Source organism: Ranitomeya imitator, chromosome 2 (genome assembly GCF_032444005.1).
Source record: "Ranitomeya imitator isolate aRanImi1 chromosome 2, aRanImi1.pri, whole genome shotgun sequence".
Lineage (NCBI taxonomy): Eukaryota > Metazoa > Chordata > Amphibia > Anura > Dendrobatidae > Ranitomeya > Ranitomeya imitator.
Genome location: NC_091283.1, coordinates 775,380,025 through 775,407,613, shown reverse-complemented (window position 1 = coordinate 775,407,613; position 27,589 = coordinate 775,380,025). Strand labels below are relative to the sequence as shown.

Genomic DNA, 27,589 nt, shown 5'->3' with positions numbered 1-27,589 from the left:
CTGACATTCCTAATACAGGGAGGTGAATCGTACGTGAGATCCGTGACTGCTGCGCATACACGACCTAGTCCAGCGTCAGTGACTGAGTCAGAACTTACTGACTCCTTGTCCGCTGACACCGTGGAACAAGTTCCTGCTCCAGCGAATCTGCAGTCAGGACCGATAGCAGGACTGCGACCATTACCCAGGAACCACAAGTACAAGGACCCGACTTGTGCAGCAAAGACTCTCTACTCCCTTCGAGTAACCGGACATCCGGCTACCCAGGACTACCCAGAAACTTCACGTGCCACTATTGTCGGTGCCAACTTTGGAGACAGAGGAGCTGCAATCAGGAAGCCGACAGACTGATAAGTTTTATCCTTCTACTTCTTTTCCTGAACATTTTCCTTTGCACCTGTTTACGGCTGTGGCCCTTTTCAGCACCAAACCTGTTTAACCTTGTCCTCTCATATCCTTCCCTCCCTGCATGGAGTTAAATTTGTTAATAAATCTGTTAACTCTTGATCTGCCTCGGGTCCGTGACGACCTCCCGATTCCTGTGTTATTACAGCTACAGCATGTGCTACTGATACTGATCCTGAGCGTTTGTTTCTGCCTGTAAACCTGTGCACACTGCAATCTGTCTGACTGATAAAGGACGGAAACGTTTCTTTAATTTTGGATTGCCTGCACAAAATAAAATTATCTACTTACAACATTTACCTGAGTGCCAAGTTTTCTACAAGACTTATGGAATGCCCGCCAGGGCCGTGGAGTACTCGGCACCAGGTTCGGTCGCTCTTAAAGGGGATGTCACGGTGGCTGCGACCCGGTCCGTGGCCCTGGGCGCCCAATTAAAGGGGAAAGGTCTTTTAAGGGGTATTGTGAATAAAGTCTATTGTTCGTGATGCCACCTGTGGTTCCTGGTCAGTAGGGATCAACGCTGCTTAAAGGGGTCCTCTGGGGTGATGTTATGCAGCAAGATGGTGACGCTTCCCACAGGGCTTCCTAAGTGTAGGGCACCGATGGTGTGGTGGATGGTATGGCAAAGAACAAGGAGACAGGTTTGCAGCCTTTACCAGGTTTACTGATGAAAGCAGTCCTGAGTCCAGGGTACCAAGTGCAGGGAAGCTGTAGTCCGGCCGGCTTGGAGGCAATAGGAGATCCCTCTCCTTGGTGAGGTCCGTAAGCCTTTCCTACGTGCACTAAGATGGCGAGGTGCCTGCCGCTTGAAGCTTAGTTGCAAAGTCCCCTCTCTCCTGTCCTAAGACAGATGTCTGTACGATAGGCAGTGTGAGCCAATTTATAGGATCTCTATCATGACCCGGGCTCTCAAGTTACTGCTTCACCTCAGACTTGGTGCAGGCAATTGACATACAGTCCTATGCCCTCCGGTTCTGTCGCGCTTCCTGGAGAACAACACAACCTCGGGCTCTCGGTACTCGGCTTCTGCGCTGTAGCTCCCAGGATGTCCTTCCGCTGTTCCCCTGCTGAGCCTCTTCCTCCTCTGTGCTTCTTCCCTCTAAGCTACTCCACAATTCAACTCCTCACGATTAGGGTTGAGCGAAACGGGTCGGCCAGATTCAGAAGTCGCCGACTTTTGGCAAAGTCAGGTTTCATGAAACCCGACCCGACCCCTGTGCGGGGTCGGTCATGAGGTCGGCGATCTTCTGATCTGGAATCGGAATTCCGATACCGAGTTCCGATATGTTTAAGATATCGGGAATTGGTATCGGAATTCATATTTAAGTGTAAAATAAAGAATAAAAAAATATTGATATACTCACCCTCGGACGCGCCCTGGTTCTCACCGGCAGCCTTCCTTCCTAAGAATGAGCGCCTGAAGGGCCTTCGATGACGTCGCGGCTTGGGATTGGTCGCGTGAGCGGTCACATGGGCGGTCACGCGACCAATCACAGGCCGCGACGTCATCTAAGGTCCTTCAGGCACTAATTCTTAGGAAGGAAGCTTCCGAGGGCGCGTCTGAGGGTGAGTATATTCCTAATAGGTATATACTCACCCTCGGACGCGCCCTGGTTCTAACCCGCAGCCTTCCTTCCTAAGAATCAGCGCCTGAAGGACCTTAGATGACGTCGCGGCTTGTGATTGGTTGCATGACGCCCATGTGACCGCTCACGCGACCAATCACAAGCCGCGATGTCATCGAAGGTCCTTCAGGCGCTTATTCTTAGGAAGGAAGGCTGCCGGTGAGAACAAGGGCGCGTCCGAGGGTAAGTATATCAATATTTTTTATTTTGATTCTTTATTTTACACTTAAATATGGATCCCAGGGCCTGAAGGAGAGTTTCCTCTCCTTCAGACCCTGGGAACCATTAGAAACCCAATGCACTGCATTGGGTTTCGGGTTTCGGCCGACCCCGACTTTTCTATGGGATCGGCCGATTTCACTCGACCCGACTTTTGAAAAAGTCGGGTTTCGTGAAACCCGACCCGATCCTATAAAAATAAAAGTCGCTCAACCCTACTCACGATATCTCTCTTTCCAGGGGTTGCAGCTCCCACGTGGCTGCTCGGCCTCTACGTCTGCTCCAGACGTCCTTCTCTTCTCCTCACTCCTTTACAACTCGCTCCCTCCTCTTCCAGACCAGGATACATAAAGTCTAAGGAAGCTCCCCTGAATCCGGGTCCTGAGCTCCCTCTCCTGGCCTAGATTCAGATGTGTTGAATGTGAGTGCCTTACCTGATAGAGAGAATCTCCCTTGCCTACAAGCGTGACATCACCCTCCCCGAAAGGAAGGCAACATGTTACCTGGGGTGTTGCATTTACATGGGATAAGATCCTACTTGGGCACTATGCATTGGAGCGAGTCACCCTCCAGGGCTGTGGGGTACTCGGTACCGGTACTTAAAGGGGATGTCACAGTGGCTGCGACCCCGTCCGTGGCCCTGACCCCGTCAGTGGCCCTAAGCACCCAAGTAAAAGGGAAAAGGTCTGTAAAGGTGTTTGTAATAAAGTTTGTGTTTGTGATGCCACCTGTGGTATTTGGTCAGTGGGGACAGACGCAGCTTAACCCCTTTACCCCCAAGGGTGGTTTGCACGTCAATGACCAGGCCAATTTTTACAATTCTGACCACTGTCCCTTTATGAGGTTATAACTCCGAAACGCTTCAACGGATCCTGGTGATTCTGACATTGTTTTCTCGTGACATATTGTACTTCATGATAGTGGTAAAATTTCTTTGATAGTACCTGCGTTTATTTGTGAAAAAAACGGAAATTTGGCGAAAAGTTTGAAAATTTTGCAATTTTCAAACTTTGAATTTTTATGCAATTAAATCACAGAGATATGTCACACAAAATACTTAATAAGTAACATTTCCCACATGTCTCCTTTACATCAGCATAATTTTGGAACCAATTTTTTTTTTTGTTAGGGAGTTATAAGGGTTAAAAGTTGACCAGCAATTTCTCATTTTTACAACACCATTTTTTTTTAGGGACCACGTCTCATTTGAAGTCATTTTGAGGGGTCTATATGATAGAAAATTCCCAAGTGTGACACCATTCTAAAAACTGCACCCCTCAAGGTGCTCAAAACCACATTCAAGAAGTTTATTAACCCTTCAGGTGTTTAATAGGAATTTTTGGAATGTTTAAATAAAAATGAACATTTAACTTTTTTACACAAAAAATTTACTTCAGCTCCAATTTGTTTTATTTTACCAAGGGTAACAGGAGAAATTGAACCCAAAAAGTTGTTGTCCAATTTGTCCTGAGTACGCTGATACCCCATATGTGGCAGTAAACCACTGTTTGGGCGCATGGGAGAGCTCGGAAGGGAAGGAGCGCTATTTGACTTTTCAATGCAAAATTGACAGGAATTGAGATGGGACGCCATGTTGCGTTTGGAGAGCCACTGATGTGCCTAAACATTGAAACCCCCCACAAGTGACACCATTTTGGAAAGTAGACCCCCTAAGGAACTTATCTGGATGTGTGGTGAGCACTTTGACCCACCAAGGGCTTCACAGAAGTTTATAATGCAGAACCGTAAAAATAAAAAATCATATTTTTTCACAAAAATTATATTTTTGCCCCCAATTTTGTATTTTCCCTAGGGTAACAGGAGAAATTGGACCCCAAAAGTTGTTGTCCAATTTGTCCTGAGTACGCTGATACCCCATATGTGGGGGGGAACCACCGTTTGGGCGCATGGGAGGGCTCGGAAGGGAAGGAGCGCCATTTGGAATGCAGACTTAGATGGAATGGTCTGCAGGCGTCACATTGCGTTTGCAGAGCCCCTAATGTACCTAAACAGTAGAAACCCCCCACAAGTGACCCCATATTGGAAACTAGACCCCTCAATGAACTTATCTAGATGTGTTGTGAGAACTTTGAACCCCCAAGTGTTTCACTACAGTTTATAACGCAGAGCCGTGAAAATAAAAAATCTTTTTGTTTTCCCACAAAAATTATTTTTTAGCCCCCAGTTTTGTATTTTCCCAAGGGTAACAGGAGAAATTGGTCCACAAAAGTTGTTGTCCAATTTGTCCTGAGTACGCTGATACCCCATATGTTGGGGTAAACCCCTGTTTGGGCACACGGGAGAGCTCGGAAGGGAAGGAGCACTGTTTTACTTTTTCAACGCAGAATTGGCTGGAATTGAGATCGGACGCCATGTCGTGTTTGGAGAGCCCCTGATGTGCCGAAACAGTGGAAACCCCCCAATTATAACTGAAACCCTAATCTAAACACACCCCTAACCCTAATTCCAACGGTAACCCTAACCACACCTCTAACCCTGACACACCCCTAACCCTAATCCCAACCCTATTCCCAACTGTAAATGTAATCTAAACCCTAACCCTAACTGTAGCCCCAACCCTAACCCTAACCCTAGCCCTAGCCCTAACCCTAGCCCTAACCCTAACCCTAGCCCTAACCCTAGCCCTAACCCTAGCCCTAGCCCTAACCCTAGCCCTAATGGGAAAATGGAAATAAATACATTTTTTTTTATTTTTCCCTAACTAAGGGGGTGATGAAGGGGGGTTTGATTTACTTTTATAGCGAGTTTTTTAGCGGATTTTTATGATTGGCAGCCGTCACACACTGAAAGACCCTTTTTATTGCAAAAAATATTTTTTGCAATACCACATTTTGAGAGCTATAATTTTTCCATATTTTGGTCCACAGAGTCATGTGAGGTCTTGTTTTTTGCGGAACGAGTTGACGTTTTTATTGAAAACATTTTTGGGCACGTGACATTTTTTGATCGCTTTATATTCCGATTTTTGTGAGGAAGAATGACCAAAAGCCAGCTATTCATGAATTTCTATTGGGGGAGGCGTTTATACCGTTCCGCGTTTGGTAAAATTGATAAATCAGTTTTATTCTTCGGGTCAGTACGATTACAGCGATACCTCATTTATATCATTTTTTTATGGTTTGGCGCTTTTATACGATAAAAACTTTTACAGAAAAAATAATTATTTTTGCATCGCTTTATTCTCAGGACTATAACTTTTTTATTTTTTTGCTGATGATGCTGTATGGCGGCTCTTTTTGCGGGACAATATGACGCTTTCAGCGGTACCATGGTTATTTATATCTGTCCTTTTGATCGCGTGTTATTCCACTTTTTGTTCGGCGGTATGATAATAAAGCGTTGTTTTTTGCCTCTTTTTTTTTTTTTCTTACGGTGTTTACTGAAGGGGTTAACTAGTGGGACAGTTTTATAGGTCGGGTCGTTACGGACGCGGCGATACTAAATATGTGTACTTTTATTGGGTTTTTTTTTATTTAGATGAAGAAATGTATTTATGGGAATAATATATTTTTTTTTTTTTCATTATTTTGGAATATTTTTTTTTATTTTTTTTACACATTTGGAAAATTTTTTTTTTACTTTTTTACTTTGTCCCAGGGGGGGACATCACAGATCAGTGATCTGACAGTTTGCACAGCACTCTGTCAGATCACTGATCTGACATGCAGCGCTGCAGGCTTCACAGTGCCTGGTCTGAGCAGGCTCTGTGAAGCCACCTCCCTCCCTGCAGGACCCGGATCCGCGGCCATCTTGGATCCGGGGCTGGACTGAGCAGGGAGGGAGGTGAGACCCTCGCAGCAACGCGATCACATCGCGTTGCTCCGGGGGTCTCAGGGAAGCCCGCAGGGAGCCCCCTCCCTGCGCGGTGCTTCCCTGCACCGCCGGCACATCGCGATCATCTTTGATCGCGGTGTGCCAGGGGTTAATGTGCCGGGGGCGGTCCGTGACCGCTCCTGGCACATAGTGCCGGATGTCAGCTGCGATAAGCAGCTGACACCCGGCCGCAATCGGCCGCGCTCCCCCCGTGAGCGCGGCCGATCGGCTATGACGTACTATCCCGTCCAGGGTCAGATAAGCCCAGGGCACCTCGACGGGATAGTACGTCTAAGGTCACAGAGGGGTTAAATAAAAATTAACATTTAACTTTTTTTCACAAAAAATTTACTTCAGCTCTAAATTGTTTTATTTTACCAAGGGTAACAGGAGAAAATGGACACCAAACGTTGTTGTACAATTTGTCCTGAGTATGCTGATACCCCATATGTGGGAGTAAACCACTGTTTGGGCGCATGGGAGAGCTCGGAAGTGAAGGAGCGCCGTTTGACTTTTCAATGCAAAATTGACAGGAATTGAGATGGGACGCCATGTTGCGTTTGGAGAGCCACTGATGTGCCTAAACATTGAACCCCCCCCACAAGTGACACCATGTTGGAAAGTAGACCCCCTAAGGAACTTATCTAGAGGTGTGGTGAGCACTTTGACCCACCAAGTGCTTTACAGAAGTTTATAATGCAGAACCGTAAAAATAAAAAATCATTTTTTTCACAAAATTTATCTTTTCGCCCCCAATTTTTTATTTTCCCAAGGGTAAGAGAAGAAATTGGACCCCAAAAGTCGATGTACAATTTGTCCTGAGTACGCTGATGCCCCATATGTGGGGGGGGAACCACCGTTTGGGCGCATGGGAGGGCTCGGAAGGGAAGGAGTGCCATTTGGAATGCAGACTTAGATGGAATGGAATGGAAAGCCCCTAATGTACCTAAACAGTAGAAACCCCCCACAAGTGACCCCATATTGGAAACTAGAACCCCAATGAACTTATCTAGATGTGTTGTGAGAACTTTGATCCCCCAAGTGTTTCATTACAGTTTATAACGCAGAGCCGTGAAAATAAAAAAAATAAATTTCCCCCCAAAATTATTTTTTAGCCCCCAGTTTTGTATTTTCCCGAGTGTAACAGGAGAAATTGGACCCCAAAACTTGTTGTCCAATTTGTCCTGAGTACGCTGATACCCCATATGTTGGGGTAAACTCCTGTTTAGGCACACGGGAGAGCTCGGAAGGGAAGGAGCACTGTTTAACTTTTTCAACGCCATGTCGCGTTTGGAGAGACTCTGATGTGCCTAAACAGTGGAAACCCCCAATTATAACTGAAACCCTAATCCAAACACACCCCTAACCCTAACCCCAACGGTAACCCTAACCACACCTCTAACCCAGACACACCCCTAAACCTAATCCCAACCCTATTCCCAACCGTAAATGTAATCCAAACCCTAACTTTAGCCCCAACCCCAACCCCAACTGTAGCCTTAACCCTAGCCCTAATGGGAAAATGGAAATAAATACATTTTTTAAATTTTTTGATTTTTCCCTAACTAATGGGGTGATGAAGGGTGTTTGATTTACTTTTATAGCGGATTTTTATGATTGGCAACCGTCACACACTGAAAGACGCTTTTTATTGGAAAAAATATTTTTTGCGTTACCACATTTTGAGAGCTATAATTTTTCCATATTTGAGTCCACAAAGTCATGTGAGGTCTTGTTTTTTGCGGGACGAGTTGACGTTTTTATTGGTATCATTTTCGGGCACGTGACATTTTTTGATCGCTTTTTATTCCAATTTTTGTGAGGCAGAATGACCAAAAACCAGCTATTCATGAATTTCTTTCGGAGGAGGCGTTTATACCGTTACGCGTTTGGTAAAATTGATAAAGCAGTTTTATTATTCGGGTCAGTACGATTACAGCGATACCTCATTTATATCATTTTTTTATGTTTTGGCGCTTTTATATGATAAAAACTATTTTATAGAAAAAATAATTATTTTTGCATCGCTTTATTCTGAGGACTATAACTTTTTCATTTTTTTTGCTGATGCTGTATGGCGGCTCGTTTTTTGCGGGAAAAGATGACGCTTTCAGCGGTACCATGGCTATTTATATCTGTCTTTTTGATCACGTGTTATTCCACTTTTTGTTCGGCGGTATGATAATAAAGCGTTGTTTTTTTACTCTTTTTTTCTTACGGTGTTTACTGAAGGGGTTAACTAGTGGGACAGTTTAATAGGTTGGGTCGTTACGGATGCGGCGATACTAAATATGTGTACTTGTATTGTTTGTTTTTTTTATTTAGATAAAGAAATGTATTTATGGGAATAATATTTTTTCTTTCTTTATTTAGGAATTTTTTTATTTTATTTTTTGACATGTGGAATTTTTTTTTTTACTTTTTTACTTTGTCCCAGGGGGGGACATTACAGATCGCTGATCTGACAGTTTGCGCAGCACTCTGTCAGATCACCGATCTGTCTGAGAGCACTGCAGGCTTACCAAGCGCCTGCTCTGAGCAGGCACTTGGTAAGCCACCTCCCTCCCTGCAGGACCCAGATGCCGCGGCCATCTTGGATCCGGGCCTGCTACAGGGAGGGAGGTAAGGAGACCCTTGCAGCAACGCAATCACATCGAGTTGCTGCGGGGGTCTCAGGGAAGCCCGCAGGGATCCCCCTCCTTGCCCGATGCTTCCCTATACCGCAGGCACACCGCGATCATGTTTGATCGCGGTGTGCTGGGGGTTAAAGGGAACCTGTCACCCCGTTTTTTCAGATTGAGATAAAAATACTGTTAAATAGGGCCTGCGCTGTGCGTTACAATAGTGTATGTAGTGTACCCTGATTCCCCACCTATGCTGCGAAATACATTACCAAAGTCGCCGTTTTCGCCTGTCAATCAGGTTGGTCAGGTCAGGTGGGCGTGGTGACATCGCTGTTTCTTCCCCAGCTTTCCGTTGGTGGCGTAGTGGTGTGCGCATGTCCAAGTGCCGAATCCACTGCGCGCACGTGAAGAAAAAGCGCGCGATCTGCGCTATTACCCTTGTCATCGGTGGGGGCGGCCATCTCCCTGAGGCCGCGCGTGCACAGATGGAGTGCTCTGCTGCACGGGGCTTCAGGAAAACGGCCGCGGGATGCCGCGCGTGCGCAGATGGAGATCGCGGCGGCCATTTTCCTGAAGCCGAGATGCAAACTCGGCTTTGGGAAAATGGCCACCGCGATCTCCATCTGCGCACGCGCGGCATACCGCGGCCATTTTCCTGAAGCCCCGTGCAGCAGAGCACTCCATCTGCGCACGCGCGGCCTCAGGAAGATGGCCGCCCCCACCGATGACAAGGGTAATAGCGCAGATCGCGCGCTTTTTCTTCACGTGCGCGCAGTGAATTCGGCACTTGGACATGCGCACACCACTACGCCACCAACGGAAAGCTGGGGAAGAAACAGCGATGTCACCACGCCCACCTGACCTGACCAGCCTGATTGACAGGTGAAAACGGCGACTTTGGTAATGTATTTTGCAGCATAGGTGGGGAATCAGGGTACACTACATACACTACTGTAACGCACAGCGCAGGCGCTATTTAACAGTATTTTTATCTCAATCTGAAAAAACGGGGTGACAGGTTCCCTTTAATGTGCCGGGGGCGGTCCGTGACCGCTCCTGGCACATAGCGCCGGATGTCAGCTGCGATAGGCAGCTGACACCCGGCCGATCGCGCTGGACGTACTATTCCGTCCGTGGGAATTAAGGCCCACCCCACATGGACAAAATAGTACGTCCGATGGCAGAAAGGGGTTAAAGGGGTCCTCTGGGGTGATGTTATGGCAGCTAAGATGGTATAACTTCCCACAGGTGAAGTTAGGTCCCCAGGGCTCCTGGTGTGTAGGTGAAGATGGTGGGTGGTGCGGTAAGAAACGGAGGACACAGGGCTGCAGTCTCTTTACCTGGTTTATTGGAGACTCCAGGTATCCACAGTCCAGGGCACCAGATCACAGGTACAGGCAGGGTCCGGCCGGCTTGGAATCAAGAGTCCCCTTTACCAGGTGGAGATGAAAGCCTTCCTACCAGCGCTTTAGTGTAGTCCCTTGCTGCCTGTGGCTTCTATCAAGGTCCTCATGGTTCTCTCTGTCCTCCATAAAGGTGGGACACAAACCCATATGACAGGTTTTACAGGGTCTATCATGACCCGGGCTCTATGTGCCACTGTGCCTCCTGGGTGTTAGGGCAGACAGGTTACATGTAGTCCAGCTGTCCCACCGATATCTGCTGTGCCTCCTAGAGTCCGACACAACCTCGGTCTTCCGGCTACCGGAATCTGCGCTCTGCAAGGAGGTAGCCTAGTCACAGCTATTCTCCAGAGTTGTCACTCTCCTGTGCTTCACTCTCCTGCACACTCTCTACAATCTGTTCTTTCCTTCTGTATTCTCTCTATCCAGGAGCTGCAGCACCTCTGGCTGCACGGCCCCGCACGTCTCTCTGCCTCAGACTCCTCCAGTCTGCTGTATGGCACCAACTCCCTCTGACAGACTAACTAAGTTTCCCTCCAAGCCAGAATATATATCTAGGGAAGTTTCCCCTAAACCAGGTTTAAATCTCCCCCTTCTGGCCTGGAGTGTGAACATGTTGCATGTTTGTGTTTAGCTGATAGAAGAGATCTTCCTTTGCTTCCAAGCGTGACATCACTCTCCCCGTGAGGAAAGCAATGTCACTGTAACAACCAGGACCCTAGGGTGTTACAGGAGTGCTGTAATTACCAATTTTTATCCGGACTATTAGACACCCCCCCAATTTCCTCAATATTTTTGGAAGAAAAAAGTGAGTCTTATAGTCCGAAAAATGTGTATTCTCTTTTTCTTTAATTTTCAGTTTAAAAATTGATATTGTGATATGTTTTCATTTGGGATTAAATGTGCAGCTCCCAGTGCATTTGTGTCCATGGAGATAAATGCTATTATGATGTTTTAAACATACTGCTATTATTTTACACATGTGTGTATTTTGTAACATAAATGATTACTTTGCAATGATTTCTTAAAATATCTAGAAAGACAAACATGAAATGCAAATACGTACATTATTATTTTAGGTATCATGTGCTTTAATATTTGAGTACTATTTCAGCAAAGGCAATGGTGATTTGCTTACAAGACAGCACCAGACATGCAAATAAACCTGTGGGCATTTCAATATCAATGTAATTTAATTATCTGCTAGGTTACATCTTATAATACCATACTGTGGCATGGAGCACATACACAACATGTAAATATGCCTTCATTAACCTGTTGTTGGCAGTTGCAGTACCTTTTACTAACCTTGGCTGTAGCCATAGCAATGGTAATTACTAAGGGGAGTATTTACGAATCGAACAGCCGAAACTGGATTTTGTGCGTCAGGTGAATGATTTTTAACCCCTTTCTGCCATTGGATGTACTATCCCGTCCATGTGACCTGGAACTTAATTCCCATGGATGGGATAGTTCGTCATAGGCGATCAGCCACGCTCACAGCTGATATCCAGCACTATGTGCCAAGAGCGGTCACAGACTGCTCCCGACACATAAACCCCCGAAACACTGCGATTAAACATGATCACAGCGTACAGGTGGCATAGGGAAGCATCCCGAAGAGAGGGGGCTCCCTACGTGCTCCCCTGAGACCCTCAGAACAATGCGATGTGATGGCGTTGTTCCAGGGGTCTCCTCCATTCTCCTCCCTGCAGGCCCCGGATCCCAGATGGCCGCGGGGGTCCTTCCACGTCCAGTGCTGTGCAAAGTGTCAGATCAGCGATCTGACACTACATAGTGATGTCCCATCCTGGGAAAATGTAACCATGTTAAAAAAAAAAAAAAAAAAAATACACTGTGTAAAAATACGCAAAAAAAAATCCTAAACAAAAAAAATAAACATTGTTCCAATTAATGCATTCCTTTATGTAAATAAAAAAAACAATAAAAGTACACATATTTAGTATCGACGCGTCGGTAACGACCCGACCTATAACACTGTCCCACTAGTGAACCCCTTCAGTGAACACCGTAAAAAAAATGAAAAAACGAGGCAAAAAACAACGCTTTATCATCATACCGCCGAACAAAAAAGTGGAATAACACACGATCAAAAAGACACATATAAATAAACATGGTACCTCTGAAAACGTCATCTTGTCGCGCAAAAAAAACAAGCCGCCATACAGCATCATCAGCGGAAAAAAAAAGTTATAGCCCTCAGAATAAAGCGATGTAAAAATAATTATTTTTTATATAAAATAGTTTTTATTGTATGAAAGCGCCAAAACATAAAAAAATTAATGAGTTATCGCTGTAATCGTACTAACCCGAAGAATAAAACTGCTTTATCAATTTTACCAAACGCAGAATGGTATGAACGCCCCCCAAAAGAAATTCATGAATTGCTGTTTTTTGTTCATTGTGCCTAACAAAAATCAGAATAAAAAGCGATCAAAAAATAACAAGTGCCTGAAAATGAAACCAATAAAAACATTAACCTGTCCCGCAAAAAACAAGACCTCACATGACTCTGTGGACCAAAATATGAAAAAATTATAGCTCTCAAAATGTGGTGAAGCAAAAACTATTTTTTGCAATAAAAAGCGTCTTTTAGTGTGTGACAGCAGCCAAACATAAAAACCCGCTATAAAACCTCGCTATAAATAGTAAATCAACCCCCCGTTCATCACCGCCTTAGGGAAAAATAATAAAATTAAAAAAATGTATTTATTTGCATTTTCCCATTAGGGTTAGGGTTGGGGCTATAGTTAGGGTTAGGGTTGGGGCTAAAATTAGGGTTGGGGCTAGAATTGGGGTTAGGGTTTGGATTATGTTTACGGTTAGGTTAGGGGTGTGTCAGGGTTAGGGGTATGGTTATGGTTAGTGTTGGGGTTAAGGGTGTGTTGGGGTTGGGATTAGGGTTAAAGGTGTGTTCGGGTTAGGAGTGTGGTTAGGGTTATGGTTAGGGTTGGGATTAAGGTTAGGGGTGTGTTGGGGTTGGGGGTATGTTGGGGTTAGAGGTGTGGTTAGGGTTGGGGGTATGTTGGGGTTAGAGGTGTGGTTAGGGTTGGGATTAGGGTTAAGGGTGTGTTGGGGTTAGGGTTGGAGTTAGAATTGGGTGGTTTCGACTGTTTAGGCACATCAAGGGCTCTGCAAACACAACGTGACACCCGCAGACCATTCCATCAAAGTCTGCATTCCAAAACGCCACTCTTTCCCTTCCGAGCCCCGACATGCGCCAAACAGTGGTTTACCCTCACATATGGGGTATCAGCGTACTCAGGACAAATTGTCAACAACTTTTGTGGTCCAATTTCTATGTTACCGTTGGGAAAATAAAAATTGGGGGGCTAAAAAATAATTTTTGTGGGAAAAAATGATTTTTTATTTTCACGGCTCTGCGTTATAATAAACTTTAGTGAAACACTTGGGGGTTCAAAGTTCTCACAACACATCTAGATAAGTTCCTTGGGGGGTCTAGTTTCCAATATGGGGTCACTTGTGGGGGGTTTCAACTGTTTAGGTACATCAGGGGCTCTGCAAATGCAACGTGACGCATGCAGACCATTCCATCAAAGTCTGCATTCCAAAACGCGACTTCTTCCCCTCGGAGCCCCGACGTGTGCCCAAACAGTACGCCACTTCTTCCCCTCGGAGCCCCGACGTGTGCCCAAACAGTAGTTTTCTTTCACATATGGGGTATCAGCGTACTCAGGATAAATTGGACAACAACTTTTGGGGTCCAATTTCTCCTGTTACCTTTGGGAAAATACAAAACTGGGGGCTAAAAATAATTTTTGTGGAAAAAAAAAAGATTTTCTATCTTCACAGCTCTGCGTTATAAACTTTAGTGAAACACTTGGGGGTTCAAAGTTCGGAAAACCGCTGCGAAGACGCATACACAACAGGTGTACATAGCCTCGACGGGTCCGTCAGAAAGACTGGCCCAGTGCACCCGTCACATACGTTTTGACACACGTCCGTCGCTACGTCTCGGTGACGCAGCAAGACGGGAGAGTCCCGACGGAAGTGTGAAAAAAGAGTAAGCAGTACTGGCAGGTCAATCAATATGTGACGGCTTATGGCTTGGGCTGAGGCCCTCAGAACCGGTGTGAAATAGCTGAGAGATCTCCCGAACAACATGAGCCTGGCCAGGGAGGACGCTGAGGAACGGAATGGTACGATTCATCCAGGAAGCGAGCTTAGTGACAGGAACAGGGACGCAGGGAAGGAAACAGAATTGTCTACTGTGAAACCTGATGTTCACGCTGTAAAGAATATGGATGTGCTGCGTACAGAACCAAGTAAAGCTGTTATTGTTAAAGTTGAGCTGGACTGTCTCCCTTTGTGCGGTACTGTCCATAAGGAGCCTTTGGCAGCCCAGGGGACGGCGCAAAGACCCAGGACACAGGTACGCAGAAGGAAAGACATTGTGTTGTGAAGGGAGGCCAGGGTGTGATACAGGGATTGCTCCCAGCCATGACTCCCGCCCTGGTTCACCATTACATACACACCATGTCACCAAAAAAAGCACGGTGAGTATCTGTAGCCCTATATACAGGCCCACTCACTGTTTCCAAGATTGTAGACACCTGTGATGCTAGTTAGTGGACACATCGTGATTTAACATGTCCATTTTGTCACATTATTTTCAGGGGCACCATCATTTCTGTCCACATTTCTGTTTTATTCTTTGGAAGCATGGTTGAAAAGCAATGTCTGATTTAATTTGTTCATTTTCATAGATTTTTTTTATTTATTATTACTTTTGTCAGATTCAAGTTATTTCTGCGACCATTGTGGATTTTTCTGTCATTAAACCAGGGGTACTGACAATTTTGACCACGGGTGCAAAGACAAACAAAATGCACCAATTATGTGGAGACCAATGCGGGAACCCATGTCTAAAATGTTATAAAAGCTCAATGTAAGATAATGGACTAGTCCAGATGAGGGTTTTATCTCACTGTTTTTTAGAGAATCCTAAATAAAACTAATTCATAAAAAGAAATAGGTCCCACAATACAAATGGTGTCTGTTTTTAACTGATCCAATGTAATGATTACGTAGGAAACTGTATTAATTTACAATCATCCATAGAGTGAGAGTAAACAGCAACAACATTTCTTAATAAGCAGAAATCATCGAAGAGAATAAACCCATTTTTATTAAAAATATGTATGCACATAAAGCAGATGAAAAAATTATTAAACATTTATTTAATATAGCGGTCCACATTTCACACAGTTCTCTTAATCTCAACACAGTATAATAGAGCAACCGCTGCTCTGTAGCCGGACCCTCTGTAATGAGATGTGCAGGGTGACATATCTCACACAACCCTATCTGCAGGACATCTCATCTGTAAGTTCTCCAGTTGTACAAATACCACTTATGTATATAATGTATTCTGGAAAGATGTCGGAGATGACTGTGAAATAACAATATTGTATCCCCCATTGAACAGGAATGATTAGTGAGGCCAATTCCCAGTTGCAGACAGTCAGTGATGGTGACGTAGAGTTGATCACCATTACTTGTTGGCCATTAGGATCGTGGTCATTTTCTGAAACCATCTGACTTTGAACTCGGCATCAGACGGCATTATGAAAGAGGTCAATGTCTGAGTGGTTTTTGTGTCTGTTTGTCCTTCCTCTTTTGTTCTTTCTGCCAAAAGATCCTCACCCATAACCTAAGCGTTAAAGAAAAGTTGAATTGTCAACATTATTATTTTCTCTAATTTAGCACTGTAATGTCCGCAGGACTGAGCACCAACACATAAGCCCCCAAATAGTGTCCCCTCTCTTCCCCAGTCTGTGCAGCGTACAAGACCCATTAATGGTTGTCAATCATGGTGAAGGAAGGCAAGAACAACGAGAAAACTGATTTTTCATGGGGCATTTGGAAAATTAAACTTATTCTCCCATTAGGATGGCCCGTATATATAAAGGCATCCCACACTATCACAGTCACGGCAGAAGAGGGGGATTGGTCAGACGGGACAACCATTACAGCCACCAGATCAGTCGTTATTGACCACTTTTTCAATAGCTTTAATCAATCTCATCTAAAGTTATTTTATCAAGAGAGTATAAAAATTGACCTAAAAAGTAAAAAAAAAAAAAAAAAAAAAAGTTCTCACCTCCACTATGAGCGTTGTTTGCTCTTCTAATAACCCAAGCTTTTCTAATAGTTTTTCTATTTGCTCCTGGGTCTTCATACTGTTCTCCAGTACAAATGATGCCTGCTGGGGCTGTAGGAGCCGTAATAGAAGCCTATGAGAAGAACAATCAGAGGTTAGGCAGATCTGTGCGAGACGTTATCCAGACGCCCGTGTTGTACACACTTGGTGTATCCGTATTTTTCATGGACACAACACATACCCACTATAATCTATGGCGCTATTCACACCATCGTGTCCTGTCACAGATCTTGTGTCCATTTTTCTCTGGTATCATGAATGAAAAGAACCAACACAAGTCTATGGGATTGAGAAAACACTAACAGCACACGGATGGCATCGGCGTACTGTCCGTATATAACGTTATAAAGAATAAGAGAAACTTTGTAATTTATTCATTTATCTGTGAAAAACACTGATGACAAAACGGACACATGGACCAAACAGTGAGGAACACAGATGGACACCGCCACCATTTTGTCATGTACGTGTTTAAACAGATACACGTTGTATGACACGATGGTAACAAAATTATACAGGCGTTATCCACTGCTCTTATAATGACGATCTCTCCAAATGGCACCCTCGCCGATTAGCTGTTATCACCTTTGTCCAGATGCAGACACTGCTCAAAATGGAAACGCTCCTACAACAATCTGATATTGATGACTGATTCTATGGATAAATCATCTGTACTAAAGTTGTGGAAATACGTACGCTACTCACCTGGTAGCAGTGTTTTTTCAGGAGCCATGACAGCACAACGAGAGAGGGGATCAGCCCTTCAGGGACAGGAAACCTACAGACATAAAAAGGGCGGTACCTCTCTCCCACGTCAGTTGGTTCCAGAGCATGAGAGGACCACCTTGGTTAGTAACACAGATGCAGCATATAAATAAATACATTTTATTATGTAAGTGAACATGGAATTTAAAGAAAAATCGAAAGGGTGTTGAATCATCCAAAAAATAGGGTAGGGAATCTACGGGTGCTGTCATGGCTCCTGAAAAAAACACTGCTACCAGGTGAGTAGCGTACGTATTTATTCAGTCGCCATGACAGCACAACGAGAGACTTTCAGAGAAGTAAGGAAGATTAGGGGGGGGATAATAGCCTCCAGCACCCTTCTCCCAAACGTAAGGTCCGAGGAACTACCCAGATCCAATCTGTAGTGTCTAAGAAAGGTAGAAGGAGAAGACCACGTGGCCGCCTTACATATGTCTTCGATCGATACTTCTGACCTCTCCGCCCAGGAAGATGCTACGGCCCGCGTGGAGTGTGCCTTTATACCATCTGGAACTTCGTTGCCACCTGCTGTATAAGCGAGAGAGATTGCCTCCCTGATCCATCTGGCTAGAGTGTTTTTAGATATTCTAAGACCCTTTCTCACCCCTTGATAGGCTACAAACAGAGAGTTATCTTTTTTCCAGGCATCTGAAACTGAAATATATCTAAGGAGGCATCTTCTTACATCTAAGGAATGAAATTTACGTTCTTTATCATTAGCAGGGTTGGAGCAAAATGAGGGTAGGACTACCTCCTGTACCCTGTGGAATTTTGACGCAACTTTTGGAAGATAGAGGGGATCGGGTTTCAAGATTACTCTATCCTCCCTGAACTGCATGTATGGTGGATGTCTGGAAAGTGCCTGCAGATCACTAACCCTTCTAGCAGATGTGAGTGCAATCAACAGGGCTGTTTTAATTGAAAGGATTTTTACAGGGATGGTATCAATAGGCTCGAATGGGGCTTGCGTTAAGGCCCCGTCACACATAGCGACGCTGCAGCGATACCGACAACGATCCGGATCGCTGCAGCGTCGCTGTTTGGTCGCTGGAGAGCTGTCACACAGACAGCTCTCCAGCGACCAACGATCCCGAGGTCCCCGGTAACCAGGGTAAACATCGGGTAACTAAGCGCAGGGCCGCGCTTAGTAACCCGATGTTTACCCTGGTTACCATCGTTAAAGTAAAAAAAACAAATGCTACATACTTACCTGCCGCTGTCTGTCCTCGGCGCTCTGCTTCTCTGGTCTGGCTGTGAGCACAGCAGCCGGAAAGCAGAGCGGTGACGTCACCGCTCTGCTTTCCGGCTGACCGGCGCTCACAGCCAGACCAGAGAAGCAGAGCGCCGAGGACAGACAGCGGTAGGTAAGTATGTAGCGTTTGTTTTTTTTACTTTAACGATGGTAACCAGGGTAAACATCGGGTTACTAAGCGCGGCCCTGCGCTTAGTTACCCGATGTTTACCCTGGTTACCAGCGAAGACATCGCTGAATCGGCGTCACACACGCCGATTCAGCGATGTCAGCGGGACCTCAACGATCAAAAAATGGCCCAGGCCATTCCGACACGACCAGCGATCTCACAGCAGGGGCCTGATCGCTGGTACGTGTCAGACATAGCGAGATCGCTACTGAGATCGCTGTTGCGTCACAAAACTTGTGACTCAGCAGCGATCTCGCTAGCGATCTCGCTATGTGTGACGGGGCCTTTAGGGCTGAGAGAACAAGATTTAGATCCCATGGGACTAACCTTTGTTTAATGATTGGTCTGGACCTAGTGACTGCTTTGAAAAATCTAGATATCCAGTGATTACTGGCTAAGTTAAGATTGTATAGTGCTCCCAGAGCCGACACTTGAACTCTGAGAGTACTTGTGGCCAAGCCCATCTCTAGACCTTTCTGTAAAAATTCAAGAATCTGGTTTATACATGGTTTCTGGTCAATTTGAGCCCCTGAACATGATAGAAATTTTCTCCACACTCTAACATAGATGTTCGTTGTAGAGGGTTTCCTACTTTTAAGGAGTGTATTTACTAAATTCTGAGAGAATCCCTTCCCCCTCAGTAAAGACCTCTCAAATTCCACGCCGCTAGGTGTAAGTTGGCTACTCGTGGATGGAGGATTGGGCCTTGGGAGAGCAGATCTGGTAATTCTGGAAGAATCCATGGTTGGCAGACATCTTCCTCAGCCAAGGAAACCATGACCTCTTGGGCCACAATGGGGCTATCAAGATTACCTGGGCCCTGTCCTCCCGAATCTTCCTCAGAACTAATGGAATTAGGTTTAGAGGGGGAAAGGCATATGCGAGACTGAAGCGCCAAGATATCAGCAGAGCGTCCACAGCATATGGGTTGTCTTTTGGATTTAGGGAGCAGAACTGGTGTAATTTTTTGTTCCCCCTGCTGGCAAAAAGGTCTATTTCTGGACAACCCTATAACTGAATGATCTGATTGAAAACGGCTGGATTTAGCGACCACTCTCCCTGTCTGAGTTTGTTGCGGCTTAGATAGTCGGCTTTGGTATTGATACTTCCTCTTATATGAAGAGCCGTCAGAGAGAGAAGATGTTCTTCGGCCACCTGAAAAATATGATTTGCGACCTTCATCAATGAACTGGATCGTGTACCACCTTGACGATTAATGTAGGCCACGGTTACCCGATTGTCCGATAATAGCCTGATGTGTCGACCCTGTAGGGGTACAAGGAATTTATTTAAGGCATGTTTTACAGCCAACAGCTCTTTCAGATTGGAGGATGAGTCCTGTTCAGACTGAGGCCATAGCCCCTGAACCCAATCCTCCTCTAAGTGAGCCCCCCAACCCTTAGGGCTAGCATCCGTAGTCAATAATCTAGATACATGATTTATCCAAGGGACCCCCCTATGTAGATTTGAAGTGTGAGTCCACCAAACAAGGGAATGTGTAGTCTCCGCAGAAAGTGTAAATTTACTATCGAGGTGAGCCCCTAGACGACGGGAATTGTGTAAAACGTCTCATTGTAGTGTCCTTGTGTGGAACTGGGCCCAGAGAACCGCCGGGATGCAAGACGTAAGAGAACCCAAGAGAGACATTGCACTTCTAACCGACACTAAGGGATTGCCAATTGCCCTGGTGACCAGCCGTTGAACCTTAGCTACTTTTGCGTCCGGCAGGCGACACTCCTGCTGACTAGAGTCTATAATAAATCCCAGAAACACTTGTAATTTTAGGGGCTGAAGACGCGACTTTTTGAAATTGATTATCCAGCCCAACCCGTGCAAAGCTCTCATCACTTTCTCTAGCTGGTCCTTGCAATGTGATTCTGAATGACCCACAATTAGTAAATCATCCAGGTATGGGATTACAAATATGTCTTGTTCATGCAAGTGCGCCATAACCTCCACCATGATTTTTGTGAACACCCGGGGTGCAACTGCGACTCCGAAGGGAAGTGCCTGATATTGAAAATGCTCTATCGTGCCGGCTAGTGAAACCGCCACCCTAAGAAACCTTTGATGATCTACATGTATTGGAACATGGTAGTAGGCGTCTTTGAGATCTAACACAACCATAAAACAATGGTTAAAGAGTAATTTTATTGCCGTCTTAACTGACTCCATCTTGAAGGAGGGAACCAACAAAAAATTGTTCAGGCCTTTCAATTAATTAATAATGGTGCGATATGAACCGTCAGGTTTTTTGATCAGGAATAGAGGGGAATAAAACCCCCTACCTTCCTCTCCCGTAGGGACTCTGATTAGAACTTTCTTCTGTTGAAGCTCCCGGACCTCAGACTCCAGCGCCAACTGTTCTGTAGAGGAGGAATGAACAGGTGTCAACATAAACTTGTCCCGAGGAATATGGTGGAAGTCAAAGGTTAGGCCCTTTTCCACAATGCCTAGAATCCATGGGCTGCTCGTGATCCGTACCCAGGCCGGGTAGAAGGCCGAAAGCCTACCCCCCACCTGGTCCGCCAGTCATTGCGGTTTCTTAAAATCTCGTGAAGGATTAAACATAAATCCTTTACCCCTCCTTCTGTTGCTGTCGTATCTGGTAGATTCCCTGTTAGAATCTCTATATGGCCTTCTGCGGTTAGACCATCCTCTATTGTAGTCCCGTCCGTAAAAGGGTCTTCCTAGGAAAGGGAAGCGTTTTTTATTATCCCCTGCCTTTTCCAATAATTCATCTAGGACCGGTCCGAATAAGTGAGCTCCTTCACAGGGAATGCTACATAACTTCATCCTGGCTTGTAAGTCCCCTGGCCAGCATTTTATCCATAGCGCTCTCCGGGCTGCGTTAGATAATGCCGAGGACCTGGCGGCCAACCTGACCGAGTCTGCTGATGCATCCGAAAGGAAAGCTGCTGCATCCTGGATTATAGGCATAGAGGATAATATTTCAGTTCTGGGGACTTTATCCCTGAGCTGTTCTTCAAGGTGACCTAACCATACCATCAAGGACCGAGCTGTACAGGTGGCTGCTATAGCTGGTCTCAAGGACCCAGCCGAAGTCTCCCAGGCCCCTTTAACCCCTTCCCGACCCATGACGCCACGTAGGCGTCATGAAAGTCGGTGCCAATCCGACCCATGACGCCTATGCGGCGTCATGGAAAGATCGCGTCCCTGCAGATCGGGTGAAAGGGTTAACTCCCATTTCACCCGATCTGCAGGGACAGGGGGAGTGGTAGTTTAGCCCAGGGGGGGTGGCTTCACCCCCTCGTGGCTACGATCGCTCTGATTGGCTGTTGAAAGTGAAACTGCCAATCAGAGCGATTTGTAATATTTCACCTATTATAACTGGTGAAATATTACAATCCAGCCATGGCCGATGCTGAAATATCATCGGCCATGGCTGGAAATACTAATGTGCCCCCACCCCACCGATCGCCCCCCCAGCCCCCCGATCTGGCCGGTACACTGCTCCGGCTCCCCTCCGTCCAGTGCTCCGCTCCCGCCCGTGCTCTTGTCCGCTCCCCCCGTGCTCCAATCACCCCCCCGTGCTCCAACCACCCCCCCTGCACTCCGTTCCAGCCCCCCCGTGCTCCATTCCAGCCCCCCCGTGCTCCGTTCCACCCCTCCCGCGCTCCGATTCCCCCCCCCCGTGCTCCGATCCCCCCCCCCCCCGTGGTCCCCCCCCCATCCCTTCATACTTACCGATCCAGCCGGGGTCCCGTCCGTCTTCTCCCTGGGCGCCGCCATCTTCCAAAATGGCGGGCGCATGCGCAGTGCGCCCGCCGAATCTGCCGGCCGGCAGATTCGTTCCAAAGTGCATTTTGATCACTGAGATATAATCTATCTCAGTGATCAAAATAAAAAGAATAATAAACGACCCCCCCCCCCCTTTGTCACCCCCATAGGTAGGGACAATACAAAAATAAAGAAATTTTTTTTTTCCACTAATGTTAGAATAGGGTTAGGGTTAGGGTTAGGGTTAGGGTTAGGGTTAGGGGTAGGGTTAGGGCTAGGGGTAGGGTTAGGGTTAGGGCTAGGGTTAGGGTTTCGGTATGTGCACACGTATTCTGGTTCTCTGCGGATTTTTCCGCTGCGGATTTGATAAATCCGCAGTGCTAAACCGCTGCGGATTTATGGCGGATTTACCACGTTTTTTTCTGCGCATTTCACTGCGGTTTTACAATTGCGATTTTCTATTTGAGCAGTTGTAAAACCGCTGCGGAATCCGCACAAAGAAGTGACATGCTGCGGAATGTAAACCGCTGCGTTTCCGTGCAGTTTTTCCGCAGCATGGGCACAGCGATTTTTGTTTCCCGTAGGTTTACATTGAACTGTAAACTCATGGGAAACTGCTGCGGATCCGCAGCGTTTTCCGCAGCGTGTGCACATGCCTTTAGAATTAGGCTATGTGCACACTGTGCGGATTTGGCTGCGGATTGGCCGCTGCGGATTCGCAGCAGTGTTCCATCAGGTTTACAGTACCATGTAAACATATGAAAAACCAAATCCGCTGTGCCCATGGTGCGGAAAATACCGCGCGGAAACGCTGCGTTGTATTTTCCGCAGCATGTCAATTCTTTGTGCGGATTCCGCAGCGTTTTACACCTGTTCCTCAATAGGAATCCGCAGGTGAAATCCGCACAAAAAACACTGGAAATCCGCGGAAAATCCGCAGGTAAAACGCAGTGCCTTTTACCCGCGGATTTTTAAAAAATGGTGCGGAAATATCTCACACGAATCCGCAACGTGGGCACATAGCCTTAGGGTTAGGGTTGGAATTAGGGTTGTGGTTAGGGTTGTGATTAGGGTTATGGCTACAGTTGGGATTAGGGTTACGGGTGTGTTGGGGTTAGGGTTGTGATTAGGGTTATGGCTACAGTTGGGATTAGAGTTAGGGGTGTGTTGGGGTTAGTGTTGGAGGTAGAATTGAGGGGTTACCACTGTTTTGGCACATCAGGGGTCTCCAAACGCAACATGGCGCCACCATTGATTCCAGCCAATCTCGTATTCAAAAAGTCAAATGGTGCTCCCTCACTTCCGAGCCCTGACGTGTGCCCAAACAGTGGTTTACCCCCACATATGGGGTATCAGTGTACTCAGGATAAACTGCGCAACAATTACTGGGGTCCAATTTCTCCTGTTACCCTTGTGAATCTAAAAAAATGCTTGCTAAAACATAATTTTTGAGGAAAGAAAAATGATTTTTTATTTTCACGGCTCTGCGTTGTAAACGTCTGTGAAGCACTTGGGGGTTCAAAGTGCTCACCACATATCTAGATAAGTTCCTTGGGGGGTCTAGTTTCTAAAATGGGGTCACTTGTGGGGGGTTTCTACTGTTTAGGCACATCAGGGGCTCTGCAAACGCAACGTGACGCCCGCAGAGCATTCCATCAAAGTCTGCATTTCAAAACGTCACTACTTCAATTCCAAGCCCCGGCATGTGCCCAAACAGTAGTTTACCCCCACATATGGGGTATCACCGTACTCAGGAGAAACTGGACAACAAATATTTGGGTCAAATTTCTCCTGTTACCCTTGGGAAAATTAAAAAATTCTGGGCTAAATAATTATTTTTGAGGAAAGAAAACGTATTTATTATTTTCACGGCTCTGCATTATAAACTTCTATGAAGCGCTTGGGGGTTCAAAGTGCTCACCACACATCTAGATAAGCTCCTTTCGGGGTCTAGTTTCCAAAATGGGGTCACTTGTGGGGGGTTTCTACTGTTAAGCCACATCAGGGGCTCTGCAAACGCAACGTGACGCCCACAGAGCATTCCATCAAAGTCTGCATTTCAAAACGTCACTACTTCACTTCCGAGCCTCGGCATGTGCCCAAACAGTGGTTTACCCCCACACATGGGGTATCAGCGTACTCAGGAGAAACTGGACAACAACTTTTGGGGTCCAATTTCTTCTGTAACCCTTGGGAAAATAAAAAATTCTGGGCTAAATAATTATTTTTGAGGAAAGAAAACGTATTTATTATTTTCACGGCTCTGCATTATAAACTTCTATGAAGCACTTGGGGGTTCAAAGTGCTCACCACACATCTAGATAAGTTCCTTTGGGGGTCTAGTTTCCAAAATGGGGTCACTTGTGGGGGGTTTCTACTGTTAAGCCACATCAGGGGCTCTGCAAACGCAACGTGACGCCCACAGAGCATTCCATCAAAGTCTGCATTTCAAAACGTCACTACTTCACTTCCGAGCCCCGGCATGTGCCCAAACAGTGATTTACCCCCACATATGGGGTATCAGCGTACTCAGGAGAAACTGGACAACAACTTTTGGGGTCAAATTTCTCCTGTTACCCTTGGGAAAATAAAAAATTGCAGGCTAAAAGATCATTTTTGAGAAAATAATTTTTTTATTTTATTTTCATGGCTCTGCGTTATAAACTTCTGTGAAGCACTTGGGGGTTCAAAGTCCTCAACACACATCTAGATTAGTTCCTTTGGGGGTCTAGTTTCCAAAATGGTGTCATTTCTGGGGGATCTCCAATGTTTAGGCACACAGGGGCTCTCCAAACGTGACATGGTGTCCGCTAATGATTGGAGCTAATTTTCCATTTAAAAAGCCAAATGGCGTGCCATCCCTTCCGAGCCCTGCCGTGCGCCCAAACAGTGGTTTACCCCCACATATGGGGTATCAGCGTACTCAGGACAAACTGGACAACAATATTTGGGGTCCAATTTCTCCTATTATCCTTGGCAAAATAGGAAATTCCAGGCTAAAAAATCATTTTTGAGGAAAGAAAAATTATTTTTTTATTTTCATGGCTCTGCGTTATAAACTTCTGTGAAGCACCTGGGGGTTTAAAGTGCTCAATATGCATCTAGATAAGTTCCTTGGGGGGTCTAGTTTCCAAAATGGGGTCACTTGTGGGGGAGCTCCAATGTTTAGGCACACAGGGGCTCTCCAAACGCGACATGGTGTCCGCTAACAATTGGAGCTAATTTTCCATTCAAAAAGTCAAATGGCGCGCCTTCCCTTCCGAGCCCTGCCGAGTGCCCAAACAGTGGTTTACCCCCACATATGAGGTATCGACGTACTCGGGAGAAATTGCCCAACAAATTTTATGATCCATTTTATCCTACTGCCCATGTGAAAATGAAAAAATTGAGGCGAAAAGAATTTTTTTGTGAAAAAAAAAGTACTTTTTCATTTTTACAGATCAATTTGTGAAGCACCTGAGGGTTTAAAGTGCTCACTAGGCATCTAAATAAGTTCCTTGGGGGGTCTAGTTTCCAAAATGGGGTCACTTGTGGGGGAGCGCCAATGTTTAGGCACACAGGAGCTCTCCAAACGCGACATGGTGTCCGCTAATGATGGAAATAATTTTTCATTCAAAAAGTCAAATGGCGCTCCTTCCCTTCCGAGCCTTACCATGTGCCCAAACAGTGGTTTACCCCCACATGTGAGGTATTGGTGTACTCAGGAGAAATTGCCCAACACATTTTAGGATCCAATTTATCCTGATGCCCATGTGAAAATGAAAAAATTGAGGCTAAAAGAATTTTTGTGTGAAAAAAAAGTACTTTTTCATTTTTACGGATCAATTTGTGAAGCACCTGGGGGTTTAAAGGGCTCACTATGCATCTAGATAAGTTCCTTGGGGCGTCTAGTTTCCAAAATGGGGTCACTTGTGGGGGAGCTCCAATTTTTAGGCACACGGGGGCTCTCCAAACGGGACATGGTGTCCGCTAAAGAGTGGAGCCAATTTTTGATTCAAAAAGTCAAATGGCGCTCCTTCCCTTCCAAGCCCTGCCGTGCACCCAAACAGTAGTTTACCCCCACATATGAGGTATCAGCGTACTCAGGACAAATTGGACAACAACTTTCGTGGTTCAGTTTCTCCTTTTACCATTGGGAAAATAAAAAAATTGTTGCTAAAAGATAATTTTTGTGACTAAAAAGTTAAATGTTCATTTTTTCCTTCCATGTTGCTTCTGCTGCTGTGAAGCACCTGAAGGGTTAATAAACTTCTTGAATGTGGTTTTGAGTACCTTGAGGGGTGCAGTTTTTAGAATGGTGTCACTTTTGGGTATTTTCAGCCATATAGACCCCTCAAACTGACTTCAAATGTGAGGTGGTCCCTAAAAAAAATGGTTTTGTAAATTTCGTTGTAAAAATGACAAATCGCTGGTCAAATTTTAACCCTTATAACTTCCTAACAAAAAAAAATTTTGTTTCCAAAATTGTGCTGATGTAAAGTAAACATGTGGGAAATGTTATTTATTAACTATTTTGTGTCACATATCTCTCTGGTTTAACAGAATAAAAATTCAAAATGTGAAAATTGCGAAATTTTCAAAATTTTCGCCAAATTTCCGTTTTTATCACAAATAAACGCAGAATTTATTGACCTAAATTCACCACTAACATGAAGCCCAATATGTCACGAAAAAACAATCTCAGAACCGCTAGGATCCGTTGAAGCGTTCCTGAGTTATTACCTCATAAAGGGACACTGGTCAGAATTGCAAAAAACGGCAAGGTCTTTAAGGTCAAAATAGGCTGGGTCATGAAGGGGTTAAGGAAGATATCAGCTTTCCTGTCTAATGGGTCCTTCAGGTTTCCCAAGTCGTCAAAAGGGAGAGATGTTTTCTTGCATGCTTTGGCGACTGCCGCATCCAGCTTCGGAACTTTATCCCATGAGGATGAAGCCTCCTCCTCAAAGGGATATCTTCTTTTAAATGCAGGCGGAAGTGACCCTTTCCTCTCGGGCTTCTTCCATTCCTTTGAAATTAGCGATTTAATCTTATCAATCACTGGAAAGGCTCTTCGGGATTTCCGCTCAATACCCTTGAACATAACATCTTGAATGGAGCATTCCGACTGGGTATCCTCTATCCCCATTGTACTGTTAACTGCTTTAACTAGATGGTTAACACTATCCAGGGACAAACAGGCCCGACTAGACTCCAGATCCTCAGAGGAGGAGGAAGACGGGAGGGACCCAGAGCTCAGCTCACCCGAGTCCGAATTCACATCAGATAAAGGGGATGACCTTTTAACTTCCGTCACCCGAGACCTGGATTTTACAGAACTTCTGACTTCTTGTCTAACCATCTCTCTTAT

The 27,589-nt window shown here is 45.5% G+C and overlaps 1 protein-coding gene across 2 annotated transcripts in view; it reads right to left on the bottom strand.

The window, feature by feature from the left end:
• Window positions 1–27,589, bottom strand: part of C2H8orf76 (chromosome 2 C8orf76 homolog) — a 70,664-nt gene that overhangs the window by 19,565 nt on the left and 23,510 nt on the right. Inside the window, exons 5-6 of one of the 2 annotated variants that reach the window (XM_069753526.1) lie at window positions 16,256–16,388; window positions 15,260–15,805 (exon numbers count right to left, since the gene is read on the bottom strand). In XM_069753526.1, the coding sequence (XP_069609627.1) occupies window positions 15,647–15,805; window positions 16,256–16,388 (292 nt within the window). In that variant the 3' untranslated portion in view covers window positions 15,260–15,646. Of the gene's footprint in view, window positions 1–15,259; window positions 15,806–16,255; window positions 16,389–27,589 lie in introns of those variants that run through there. The other variant, XM_069753527.1, reaches the window with a different exon arrangement.